This window comes from Mugil cephalus, chromosome 16 (genome assembly GCF_022458985.1).
Source record: "Mugil cephalus isolate CIBA_MC_2020 chromosome 16, CIBA_Mcephalus_1.1, whole genome shotgun sequence".
Classification (NCBI taxonomy): Eukaryota; Metazoa; Chordata; class Actinopteri; order Mugiliformes; family Mugilidae; genus Mugil; species Mugil cephalus.
Genome location: NC_061785.1, coordinates 18,518,286 through 18,532,254, shown reverse-complemented (window position 1 = coordinate 18,532,254; position 13,969 = coordinate 18,518,286). Strand labels below are relative to the sequence as shown.

General features: G+C 42.1%; 1 protein-coding gene across 1 annotated transcript in view; it reads left to right on the top strand.

The window, feature by feature from the left end:
- rhbdl1 (rhomboid, veinlet-like 1 (Drosophila)) overlaps positions 1–13,969 on the top strand; it is a 42,721-nt gene that overhangs the window by 9,590 nt on the left and 19,162 nt on the right. The window contains exons 3-5 of the mRNA XM_047610020.1: positions 5,135–5,359; positions 6,238–6,386; positions 6,508–6,620. Of these exons, the coding sequence (XP_047465976.1) occupies positions 5,135–5,359; positions 6,238–6,386; positions 6,508–6,620 (487 nt within the window). The remainder of the gene's footprint in view (positions 1–5,134; positions 5,360–6,237; positions 6,387–6,507; positions 6,621–13,969) is intronic.

Sequence of the window (13,969 nt, the reverse complement as noted above, 5' to 3'; positions counted from 1 at the left end):
ACGTTCCAGCCATTGCTTAAAGTCTTCTGTCTGCATTGATTCGGTCTCTGGCCTCGACAGAAGATTGAACGTCCCCTCCGCGTAATCAACGCGGCACGATGCGGAATGCGTGTGCCCCGTGCGTTCCTTCGACGCTCTCGGCTCGCGAGCCGGCGAGATTTCTCTCCGTCTCTAATGGCCGTGTTCAACATTCTTCCCATTTGTTGTTCTACATTCGGTCGGGGAGTTTTACAGCTGTGAATCCGCGCCACTTCTCTCGACCTCAGTGGGTGTAAATGTGTTTGAATCGCACCGTTAGGCAACAGATTCTCTGCTCCTTGTGTGTGTGTGTGTGTTTTTGCGTGTGCAAGTCAGCCCCACGTTCAGCCTATTTTTCATGCAGGCCGATCTTAGCCAGAGAACTCCATCAGTTCTGCCAGAGGGGTGAATAAGTAACGCTCTGCTAAAACCCCTCTCGGGAAAATGGGCATACACTCACACACACACACACACACACACACACACACACACACACACTGAATTTCTGCACAATTTTCTTAAACAGTGAGACATCCAAAGCGCTTGTCGAGCAGCTACACACTTCTGTACAATAACACATAGGCGTTTTTTTTTTTTTTGTCAGAGACACGAAAGGTGTCGAAGCTCACACGTTGAGGCTTTGGGGGCAGGGTTCTGTGATAGACGAGCGTCTCTTTATGAGGTGAGGGTAAAATCGGGTCATCCTGAAGCCTGATGCGTTCCTACGAGCGTCATTTCCACATATCGATTTCTTTAAGGAGAGTCCTCTGATGTTGTTATGTTCCTGCTGCGTAACTGAAGAAGTATGTCATCGTTTTCCTTGAGGTGGTTTATTCGACTAATTCGACCGAGATCCAAAATGGCCGCCACAGTTAATTACACGGGCCAGGGTGCATTTTCACGATCGTGGCACGGGATTCTCTTTGTTCATGATGAAGTGTTTTAAGACGGTTTTCTCCCCCTCGGGAGTTGTAGTTAGAGAAACACTTACGTAGTACGGTTTTTGCACGTTCAGCTATAAATTGAAGGAGCCTTTTGTAACATTTGAGTGCAAAAACCCATTCAGGAGGTAGTTGACATACGGCATTTTGAAATTTTAAACTCGCATAAAGTGCATCTCCCTCCGGGGACACAGTTGCTACCTGTCAGCGTGTCACGCGCCACCAAACTCTAGTGAAGGATTTCTTTTTTTCAAACAGCTCGCCGGCTAAAAGTGATGCACTTTGCCTAAGTGTCCCTCACAGTGAAGGTTTTTTTGTTGTTTTAGCGCTGCAATGATTAAAGCATGAGGGAAGGTTGTGGTCACAAACTGCTTTGGAAAAAAAAAAAAAAAGAGGTGGTCTTTCATTTTAAAAGGATTTGAGCAAGAAAGAACCTGAGTATCTGGGTCAGGGTGGAATCAGTGAGGCTGAGATCTGCAGTGATTTAGTTTCTGCTGTGAGAGAGCATGTTGGGGGGGGGGTTGGCCTTCTGGATGACTCACAAATTAGATAGTAAATGGGAATAGGGACAGTGTTAGCCAAGCGATGGTAAATCACTTTGTAAGCGCGGTTAATTGGCTAATTTTAGCAAGGACAACTGATTTATGTGCGTCTCGAAAGACGAGACACAGAGATGGTCGCCGCCACAAACTTGCATCTGCAGTGCAGACGCTCTAAATGGCCTTTACACCGCATTTTTTTTTTTTTTTTTTGAAATTGTTATTACTAATTAGTATTGAGCTGTGAGTTATTGACCATGTGGCGTGGCTAATGAATCCATCAAGGGTAATTGACAAGAGCTGAGAGCAGCATGTACAGGAGGCGACATGCAGCTAGCAAGAACAGGAGGAGGGTGGATCCTTGCTGTTTGACACACACAAACACACACAAACACACAGTCCTGTCAGTTTGGCCCATTCAGCGGTCCCCGAGGGGGAATACTATCATTGTCTCTGCGCTCGTGGCTTCGGCATCAGTTATTCCCTGGCAGATGTTGCCTCATCCTGGAACTTGCGCTCTCACCGATGCCCAAGTCAGAGGTTTTCCTCTCCTGCGACATTTCGCCGTTTCATTGTCATGTAATTTTCGGAGCAACTTGCTCCGTCGCCCTGTTCACCTCAGTTTCGCCGCCTCCCCCTGTGTCGTTGCCATTCAAAAGGCCGCTAATGCTCACTTCAGAGGCGGCCGGTCCTGCATGTCAGAGAAGGTGGAGGGGAGTGACAGCTACGCTTAGCCGTGTCTTCGGGGAGCACATTTTCACCGCCTCAGTGTGAATGGGCCGATGCTGTGTTAACATAGAGGGGCAGCATGTGTGAGCCAAGCAGATTAAATGCCAGCTCAGAAACAGAGATTCTATTTAGGGAGGAATCCTAGCGGAAGCGTGCGCACAGTCACGCACTTTTATTGTCAATTCAGTATGAAGATATCCGAGATGAGGGAGGGAGTATCTCACCTTCACCGTCCACTGGTGGCCTCCAGTATCTCTGAATCAAGCTCACTCAGGCAGGCGCCGAATCTTCTTAATTCCCCCTCTCTGCCTGCTAATGTCCCTCTCCTCCTCTTCTCCTGCTCTCGCGATCACCCTCAAGTATAGTATAATTGCATTTTCCAGGCCTGATTTCCATACTAAATATGCAACCCCTCCATCTGCGGGAGAGCCAGCAGCCCTGCTCGACATGGTTCTGGTTATCACTGTGCAACAGGCCCTCACACCCTCACTGTACAACCACCAGTGTCATAATTACCCACAGTGAGGCTCCTGCTCTGCTAACTTCCAAAACCACTTTCCTTTCCCCCCGTTTCTGTTTTTCCCCCAAACGGTTTCATAAAAAAGCAAAAGGGAAAAAGAAGCAGCTGCTTTAATTCTTCATTATTTGCTCATTTATTTACAGCCTTTGTCCTCCAGTGTGTTTAGCTCATTAGCTTTTATAGATACTGACCCACAATCCCTTTCACTGTGCCCCCCTCCTCCCCCACTGTGTCTATGTGTAATGGCTCTACGAGCAATAGGACCTGGCTAATGAATTACGGATGGCGTGCTTTAATGGTGGGGTTGTACTTCCTGCGGGTCCGCTCCAAAGGTTTCATTACACTTTGTGTGACACTGTTATATTGTAAGTTAATATTATGACAAAACTGGTCCATAAGGCCTGTCGATGTAGCAGCATCTGTACATGCGCTCTCCTTCTCTACCCTACCTGTTTTTCCTTGCAACTCATTTTCATTATAACATTAGTTTGATTTGAAAGTAATTACTTACTCTGCCTCATATGAGCTGCGCTGTTTTTGTTCCACCACAGATTTTTACGCGTTTCCAACTCTTACCTGTGACACCTGTCGCCTGTAAGGAAATGAATCCCTGCTGTAGGTAGCCGTTTCAGACGGTATTTTTCAGCAGTTACTCGGGAGGAAAAGAACCCTCTCTGTTGTTATCCTGACAGTCCTCTGCCATGGCTGTCAAAATAGTGGCATTAGGATAGTTTTCATCCCTAAGCCTCTATTAAAGAACTTATCCAGAGCCGGTCCTGTTGGCCTGGAGGCTGCTGCAGAGCCCCTGCTCACGAAGCAAACCTGGAGTCTGTGATAACGCCAATATACCAGTGCGCGCACGCTTCCTTTCTTTTCTGTGGCAAAGTTCCCGTTTACAAAGATTTGCTTTTTTCGAGGGGCAGAAAGCCCATTTGTTGTGATGTCTCAGCAGCAATCACTTGCATTTTGTCTAAATTAAAAGCCACTTATACCTTATTTAGGTCCCTTATCTCTATGAATATTTGGCTGCAGTTCAGTCTTCTCTCTTGTGCCAAAAGTAGCAAGTCAGTTGGTTAAATATGTCTTCCATATTGATGTTTTAGTTGCTGCTGAAATATGTGACGGAAAATAGTTAAATAAAATTGAAACTCTTTTAGATTTATTAAGCGCTAAATACTGTTTTTACCCCCTAATTTCTGCTTTAATTAAAATAAGATATTATGCCTGGCACACAGTGACTCACACACACTAAAAGAAATGTGACTTTTTGTAATATCATTAGCCTAATGGCACGATTGCAATTAAGCAATTAGTGATTTTTTGACTTACTTTTAGAGTATCAATAAAAATACCAATGTACTTGCTAAAAATTCTGTTTTTTTTCTTCTTTTCTAAAATCGTTCAAATATGACTTAGGCGATTATGTCATTAGGCTAAATATATACTGATTTGTCTTCCTGTGTGAAAAAGCTTCATATTTAAGTTGTGTTAGATTTAAGTTTTGACCACAAGTGATTCCACTTAGGCCGCGCATGCAACAAAAAGTAGGATGAAAAGTCCAATTATGTATTAACACTTGAACAGTGATTAAACACAAGAAGTGGAGGAATATAACAATTTAGCAGGAATAGCAACATTTAAAGTTTGACTGAAGCCTCTGAAAATAGGTATTTTATGAACATTATTTTCTCCCTGTCTTGATTAATCACACTGACGTGCTACCCTCGGATTATACAACCACTATCCTCCTTTGCTGAAGTTTGATCCACTTAATGTGAGAAAAGTTTTGGATTTAATTACTGAGATGAGAAATTCAGCAGCGAGCGATAATGTGACCTGTTTATCCTGGTAAGGTGTCTTCCAGTCTTGCCGAGAGTGATGTGTGACTCACCAAAAAAACACATTAAGTCATCGTATAGCAATAAAACTAACACAGCGAGTGGGCTGGCAGATTAAGAAAGAACGTTTCCGCTTTTATTAAAGCAATTATTTGCTTGATTGCCGAAAGTTAGATGAGAAGACTCATACCGCTGTCATACTTGAGAAGTCTGGTAGCTCGTTTAGCACACTTAGCTTAGCATAATGACAGAAAACCGCTTGCTTGACTCGGTTCAAAGCTAACAAATTGTTTGGCTCAATTACATAGATGTTATTTGTTTGAACTGAACTAAAGCCAACGAATTTAAAAAAAAAAAAAAAGGACTTCTCGATCTCCCCTCACCAAGAAACCAAATTAGTGTGTTTCCCTCAACTCCTAAACTGAAAAAGTTGAAAACACGCCTTTGTAGTCATGGAAAAACAAATAACGTGGGAACAAGGTGTCTCATCGGCCTAATTAAGCAAGTAATATTTTAGTTATTTATCTCTATTTTTCATCCTTTCCTCAGATGAGCAGCAAACGCTCCAGCAGTTTCCGACGGGCCATCGCCAATGGCCGCCGCACGCTGCAGAGGGAGATCCTGCTGGACGAGACGGGGCTGGGTCTGTACAAACGTTTCGTCCGCTATGTGGCCTACGAGATCTTGCCCTGCGAGACGGACCGGCGCTGGTACTTCCACCAAAACCGCCTGTGTCCCCCGCCCGTCTTCATCGCCATTGTCACCATTGTCCAGGTTAGGGGACGACACTTTTAACCTGTCTTAGCTCGTTAGATAAGCCACACAGTGTACAACATACCTATTTATCCTCAGTGATTCAGGTAAAACTAAAAACGTTTGACCTGCAATATTTTCCTCAGAGCTACAAACCCCTACAAATGATTTCTGTTGACTCAGTCGTTCACTTTAGACCCACTGAAAAGATTTTCCACCTTTGATCACAGGCTTTTACCGTGAGCTCAGTATGAGCTGGTAAACCATTTGGGAGTCAGGGCTTAGTGGGTGCATTTAATGCCATTCCTCCCAAGCTGAAACCCTCACTCAGCTTGCACGATAATTATTTAGTTCAGACACCGATTTTGGAACTTAGAAACCAGGTCAGTAAGCACCCGGGCTACCATGGTGGTATTAATTGACCTATTATGTCCATTAAAGAAAAGAAAAAGATAACCACTGGCATGGTTGAATGGTTGGAATTAAGCAGCAAAAAGTAAGCTCGGTTCTCAAAAAAAACAAAAAACATTATCATTTCCACGGAAATCATCATAATTCTTGGAAAGGAAAGCCAAGTGCTTTCTTAATGCCACTGAATGGTGTGTAATGATAATGAGAATTCGATAATAACAATTCACATTTATGTTAATTCACAGAGACAATGAGTCATTATTCTATGAAAAGAAATTAATGGATTTGAACCAGATGTGCTATTTTTTTTTGTGGAGGCGGTAATTGTCTCGACATGTCTAATAAGCATCAGCTGAAGAATGCGAAAAAGAAGAAACTGTCGCATTTGTCTTTTTTTTTTTTTTTGAAGCACTGTGGGATCTCTCCACTTTTTGTGTAGGGAGCACGTCGGCGGGAGCTGACAGTTTGGTGTCATGTCTGTGTTGCAGATTATCGTGTTCATGTGCTACGGCATCATGCTAAACAAGTGGGTACTGCAGACCTATCAGCCCGACTTCATGAAGAGCCCCCTGGTCTACCATCCCGGACACCGTGCGCAAGTGTGGCGCTTCTTCAGCTACATGTTCATGCACGTCGGGTACGTGCACCTCCACGTGCCACGTTTCCTCAAAACTCAGTCGATTAAAATCTGGTTGAAGGGGCAAATGAAACATGCTGTCATTTGAACGCTGTTTTTTTCATGTGTACTCTCTCTTCAGTTTAGAGCAGTTGGGATTCAATGCTTTACTACAGCTGATGATCGGCGTCCCTTTAGAGATGGTCCATGGCATCTTACGGATTAGTCTTCTTTACATGGCGGGAGTTCTGGCTGGTGAGTGTCTTTTACACATATAGGTTTTACATAAAAAAGGCAGCTCACAAAGATTTCCCTTGTCTTGTTTCTACTTAATGAGATTGCCTGACAATAAGCATGTTGAGTCTTTTATGATTGGAATTAAATGATTTAGCTTTATGCTTTTGTTTAATCACCACAGTTTTGCCAATAGACCCCTTCATGGCCTACGTCACTGTGTCACGATGTTAGCTGGAGGCAAAACAGAGGGAGGCTTGAGGCGAACACTGTCACTTTCAACCATGAAAATGTCGTCTTCCTGCATTTTTTGTTGCTAAAACAGAACAATCAAAAACACTAACTTGAAGTTTTATCACATACCAGCCACTGCCAGTCGTAGACAACTTTGGTTTGGCTTTGGTGATTAAAAGAAAGCATTGGAGTGAGACAATCAATGCGCACACTTCTTATTAGATAAGATTAATATGTAATGCATCATCAGTTCCTACCTGGAAAATGTTATGGGTTCGATTGAATCGTGACTGAAATTCTTGTTACATTTTAATGCTGATGCTAACCGCTAGGTAACACAACATGTTTCAGAGGTCTCCACAGTGGTTCAGCTTACTTCTTGTAATATCTTTGTTGGCTTCAATTTATAAAGCCAGCCCCTCTGTGTCGTCCTTTGGTCATATCGTCCATCCAGTGAGTGAGAGTGTATATCATACAGGCTATAATGTTTGAGACGTGTTGCATCCAGTTAAGCTCCGCCCCTCAAAAAACATCACATTGTTTACAAACCATAAAGGGATCTGTAGTGAAGCCTGTAAGAGGACTATGCACATACTCATAGAACTGGAGATACATCCAGTGACTACTATTTTGTTTAAAAAACAACACTGTGAGTTTTGAAATATTAACTGAAAAGTGAGTGAACATTAGCACATCATGTGGATATTGTTAGAAAAGGTGGAGACAGGTTTAAACATATTGCAGCAATATGAACTTTTTCTCTTTAAACCCGCAACATAAACAAGAAAAGGCTGTTTATCCTCTTTTTCATTCTGTGTATGTGATTTTGCTGGATTGCGGTGTATCTATGTTGACATCTTTTGCTTAACTCTTGTCATCGTTTCTACAGTTCGCGACTCAAAAAACGGTTCGTCTTCTGTTTTATTTGTGCTTTTCCATTTATCAAGTTAAAGGGGTTTTTTTTAATCACACTTTATGTTTGCTGGATAGAAACCTAACCTTAATTTATTACTGTCTTGTCCTCAGGATGACATCTGTAACTCTCCTGTTTGATAAATCTGACCCGGCTGGTGGCTCAGCCTTTAAAATGAAAATAATTTTTAAAAAAGTAGCTAATGTAAATACACTAAACTGAAAACCGAATGCAGCAGAGAGTGACTCACAGTGCCCGGAGGTCAGACTGCAGCGCTCTGTCTTCTTTGTTGACAAGTAACCTCATTAACTTTCATCCTCATCCAAGCCAGTTTGGAGATTGGAAATTTGAAATCCGAACTTTTTTTTTTTTGCATTAACTACATTTCATTTGTATAAGTCATATGAAAAAAAAAGCCGCATAACACTCTTGTTCCTTTCATCTTCACAGTTGTCTTAGATCTCATAAATCTTTTGCTAACCATTATTTTATTACTGTCGAGAGCAATAGTCTAACTCATATTGAACTATGATGATTATTTTCAGTAACCTGATTATGAGACCTTTTTTTTCCGCGCGGCTAAAGATCCAAATTCTCTGCAGATAGTAAAAACTGAGTTACAGCCTATCAAAAATCCTTGCGCTTTGCAGAAAGACCCGCGCACACTCTTAACACTCATGAATTATTGTGGCTTTGATTTATTTTAGCGCTGATGACAGAGAGCGAGAGCTAGCGCGAGAGCGAGGAGGCAAGCGTGGGACTTAGAGGAGGAAAAATGCAAGAGCAATGCAGGGTTTCTCTCTGGAGAATTAGCTTCAGTGCAGTTTGAGATGCTGTTTGGAGATTTAAGCTGCAGCCTGAATCGAAAAGGAGGATAAAGCAGCAGAGGAGCTCGCATATAGTGACATTTGTACCTGCAGAGCCTGCAGTCAAAACTGCTTTGCTTTGACTTCTACGCTCGCGTTACGTCATCATCTCAAACTGAACCAGTGTAGTACAAGTTGCATCTGAAGCGGCGCGCACCTCGACCGAGCTAAACTCATCACGTCATCGCGATTATCTGAGTCAACACCAGGCAGACTTTGATCACTTGATCAGGTTCTAAGCCGGGTTGCTCCTGAACAGTCAGGAGGAGCTGCTTTGTGTCACAGTCACAAGATGGTGAGCGGCTTTACTGCCTCTTCAGGAAGAACAGGGGACAACACGTGCTGACTTCGCGGCTTCTAAAATAAATGTGCATGCCCTCAAAACAAACATAGGCCTGGTTTGACATTCTCAGATTCGACATGAGAATATTGATGTGTCTTAGTGAACACTGTAAGATGTTGCCCGAGTATTAATTTGAAGAGACAGGTGTCAGTCAAAGTTTGTGTTCAGAGGCCGAAATTCCCTACAGCCTCAGATGTACTGTTTCTACCCATCAATATCAATATATTTTTTCCAGTTTAATGTACTGTAATGTGGAAACTGGCTCTGCAATACTATACTGGTGGTGCACAGGCAAGAGAGCAATTGGGTATGATGTTGCTATGCCATAAATATGCTAGAATTTGCTAATAGACCTTATTCACGGGAGACATTTTGGCTCGTCTGAGTATTTTTGATTCAGAACGCAAGAAAGCAATGGGTGGCACCCATCATTAATACAACCGTGGTTCTGTTGTGCTGCCTTAAAAACATCGAACTTGCGAGTTTGTAGTTATGACGTGGCAGGTGGTGTACAAAAAATAAAAAAATAAAAAATCCCATTCAAGTAGTAACATCAGCCGCAAGTTCTGAGAAGATTGTTTGCATTTACAAGCCCCGAAGTGAACAGTTTAGCAAGTTAACAAGCAGGTGACTCATTGTAGGGAACATAAAAGCCAGAATGAAAAGATGAGACTGTTGAGAATTTGAGACCCAAACTTTAAGCTTCATCAAGAAGGAGGGTTTTCTGTGTGAACTTACCATTCACCTGCGCATCACAACAAAAGAAGGATGATCATACACTCCTCAAGCGATAAAAACCTTGTCATAAGAAACAGAAATACATATATTCTAGATTGATGGGTAGAAAATGTCTATATCAGTTATACAGGATCCAAATCTTTGCTTCCACGTGTTGCTTCTCTCCCTCACACTCTGCATTTGATCATCCTTTTCCTGAGATCTTTGTAAACTTTCGACTGCATGTGGTTGTTAGAAATTACCCAGTGCTTTAGTTAGTTCTGTAAAACTCTTTATCCCCCCCCCCCTCCGGTTTTGTTGCCCGTGGCTGTCTCATGTTTATATGCATGCAGACTCCTTCCAGCTCGCGAGTTCAATCACGTCGGCAGTGCACGCATGTTGCTTGTTATTTTTGTCGGGCAGCGGCGCTTTCGGGTTGTAGCTGCACTTGCTGGGTGCGTTTGTGGAGAAACGCGCTGCAGGTGTTGTGCCTTTGTGCGTTTGCCTTCGCACAATGTAAGAATCTCACCTCTGCGGGGTATTCTCTCAAAGCCCAAAAAAATATATCTCTTTTTTTTTTTTTTTCAAGGATGTCTCGAAAACCGCAAAAGTTTATAACGCGAAGACACATCTCTGCAGCGTTTTGACTGAAAATAAGGTTAACGATTCTAATGTGGTGTCACGCACATATATGAATATTTGATATGGCCAGATTTTGATGCCATTGCGTTGGTCTGATGCTGCCGTGCACCCTCTGAAAATAAAGCATGACATTGCACACTTTGTCCTTGGATGTGTGCTGACAAAAGGAACAATCTGTTAATTATTTTTTGACTGTGCTGCCCGGACCTTAGTCCTTGTCCTTGCTCATTGTGCGTCCACTCAGTAATCCTTCATGGGCCTGCTTCACAAAGAGTGGAGGAAGAGCTCCACTTGAATTTGAACCGAATTCTGTCCACGGGATGAATGTAGAATGTGGAGTCAACTGTTCAGTCTCTCTCCACATTATAGAAAAGCAGCTGGGTGTCCCTTTTTTTTTTCCCCTGTCTGCTTTTTGATTCTCTTTCCCTCAAGCCAGAATCTCCTTCAGCTTCCTTGTGTGGTGGTGTGGTGTAAGGACATCCACAGATGCCAGACAATAAAACCTCCTAGTCCTGTATGAGCACCAGGACGTATACCCCCTGTAAATCCTTATATATATGCAACAATCCAAATCTTCCAGCAGTCTCTCAAAACAGCAAGAGGGGTGACAGGAAGTATGTCCCACTCAGCTTCAATATCTTCTATACTTAATGTGACATAATATAGATCTGGGATAAAGCTTTAATAAAGACTGGGATAAATGCTTAACAGTTTTATTGTAAAGGAAATGTTGTCATTGGGCATGAAAGAAACGTCTTTAAAACTTTCACTTCTGTTCCCCGTTGCAGAAAATGAACACTTTTTTTTCCCCAAGAAGAAATGTAATTGTTTCGGTTTATTTATAGATTGTTTGTGCTAAAGGGAACGGAGGCTTAATATTGACTTAGCCAAATAAAGCTGTGCAACATTGCAATTAGTTTGCCTTGCTGGGCCTTTAACAAAAATCTATAGTACTATCAAATCTGCAATAAAAGTTTAAGAAAATACACATCCAAATAAACACAAATGCTACGAAGTGCTAATGAGAGTGACCTTTAAAAAGGTAAAAACTAAGGATATATTGGACCATAAAAGTACAGATGTACAAGCAATATGTACTGTACAGACATATAGAAATCATGGGCCCTGCAGGGACTGAATCTGATTGGAGCAGCAGTCCAGAGACAGAATTTATGGATGTAAGTGCACGCAGTAGAAATTAGTAACATCGGTGAGGCGTCTGTATCGTTGGTGACAGACGTTGCTCCACTCCACTTGAAGTCTGCCTCCAGTCGTTTTCAGTATCAGCACCAGAGATGCAGGCGGAAAAAACAAGGAGCCGTAGACTCCACCTGCATCGAGCCTTCGCTGAACTTCCCTGATTTACGGGGAGTGAATCTGGCACTTGATTGAAGCAGATGATACATTCTGCGTATCATCTGCAGAGGGATTTGCCCAATTTGACAGCCGACTCCCCGACTCATTTAATTTGCTGCTCAGATTGTCAACAAATGAATTAAACAGTAAAGGCGTCATGCTGTCACCTTGCCACATATTATTTACGGCAAATTTTCATCTCTGCCTTTTACTAAATGCTATTATAATTTGTGCTGAAGCTTTCTACCTAAAAGAGGGTTGACATTTGTGCCTCCGTTCATTACCACCTGACACGCAGCCCTTGATGTGCAGGGGCTCCGGTGGGGACTCTTAACAGACAGGGTTATGGTTTTACTTTACCCTGACTTCACACCTCTTATTTAACATTTACTCAGCAGGTTTATTTTATTAGTTACAGCTAAATTAAACAACTCTAAATCAATTAACTCTTTAAGAACAATAATACCCATCACATCTTCACCACCCAAACGTTTATATTCAGTTACACAGTGCAGATCAGCTGGAAGCAGCAATTAGACCAAGTGATCAATACTTTGACCTTTCTCTGACTTTCTTTTTTTATTAAACAAAAGTTGGTGGTGTGGAACTTTTGTGCTTTTTTGAATGGAGCCTTCTTATAGTGTGGAATATGTGAGAGTTACACTGCCGGTAAAAAGTTTTAGAACAACACGTAGTATCCTCTGGTATAGTTGGTCGGGGCTTCATCCTACAGCAAGATAATGACCCCAAACTTCAGTCCAAGCTACACCACAACTACCTCAGGATAAAAACGAGATGGAAAGCTTAAAAAACACAGAGTTCACGGCTCAGTCTCTAGACTTTATCCCCGTGGAGCTGGTTTGTGGTGGACTGGACAGAAGAGTGAGAGCAAAGGACTCTATGAGTGAAACACATTTCTGGGAACTTCTGCAACAAAACTGGGAAGAACTGTCTGAAAAAATATTTGATTTTCATTTTAGAAAGAAAGAATGTTACGGGTGTAAATCAGAAAAGATGGTTACATTGATTAGTAGAAAGTTTAGAATATATTTTGGATTATAAATTAATTCCATGATATATATATATTTTTTTTTTTAACTTAAGTTGTTTATTTGGTCTGTGCTTTCATTTCAGTCACAGTTGAGACATTAAGCTGCATACATTTCAATAAACAAAAAAGAAAGAATGGAGTGTTCTAAAACTGGTAGTGTAAATCTGTTATTTGACAACTTCCTGCACCTCTGTCCCTGGGTAAATAAGATTAAAATAGTCCAAACACTGGGTGCTCCTGAATTAGTGATGTGAAAAGTGTTTGTCCTGCACCTATAGTATGAACTCTGGATTGTCCCTTCTTTGTATACAGTTTTTCTGTTGTAGGCAGCGCTCTGCTTCCATGGCTTCCCTGTGTCCTCAGTCAAAAGGAAGGAAGGGACAGGTGTCCTGATGGGAAATTGTAATGGAAACGTGATAAATGTCTGCATAACCTCATTGTTGCAAGCTAGTTAATGTTGTCATTACTTAAAAGCACCTCGCTAAGTCCCACGTAATGTTCAGACCTTGGGTGTTTGATTAACGTTGCTGTGATATCAGGCAGGTCTGCAGCAGTGTCACATTTCTGCTGCCACCCTGAGACTCGCTCTATTGTCAGTTTTAATTTTAGCCCAATGATCGTTCCTGCTTCCTCTCAAAAGCCTATTCACTCTCTAAATGACTGGAGGTGTTCAGCCTTTATTTTGGCCTTTTACACTACCGTGTCCACATACCTGTTATATAACTGCTGCTGTATAAAAGCACGCTCATATCTAGGCAGGCTAAACTGATTATATCTGCTGCCTTTGAGTAGAGCGCCCTGGTGCTTGGGCAAGAGTGACTCTGTCCGTCGTCTGTTTGGCTGATGTTTGATGCACGATCGAGGCACACGAGCTGCAAGTTACGCTTTCATTTAAGATTTCTAGCTGTGATATCCTTGATTCTTAATCCTCCATTCTTAATCCATTAATTTGTCTGTCTTATAAAGTCATGGTACCATGTAGAAAGTTTAAAGTCTGTCCTTGATTGAAAGTGATCCGAGGTTGCATCAGAGACTGAAAATTCATTCAAGATCACACGCCAGCTTTTCCATTGTTATCTGTGCATGTCACAGTTTTTCCTTTGTCAAACGCTGATGAAACTCATTTTACAGTAAAGAATTTTACTAATTCTCTCACAACTGATTTAGTTTTGTGGGATTGCCTCAGGATGCCAAGTGGTGGGAAAGATGAGAGTTGAGAGGTGTTGATGAAAAGATTCTGATATGGGG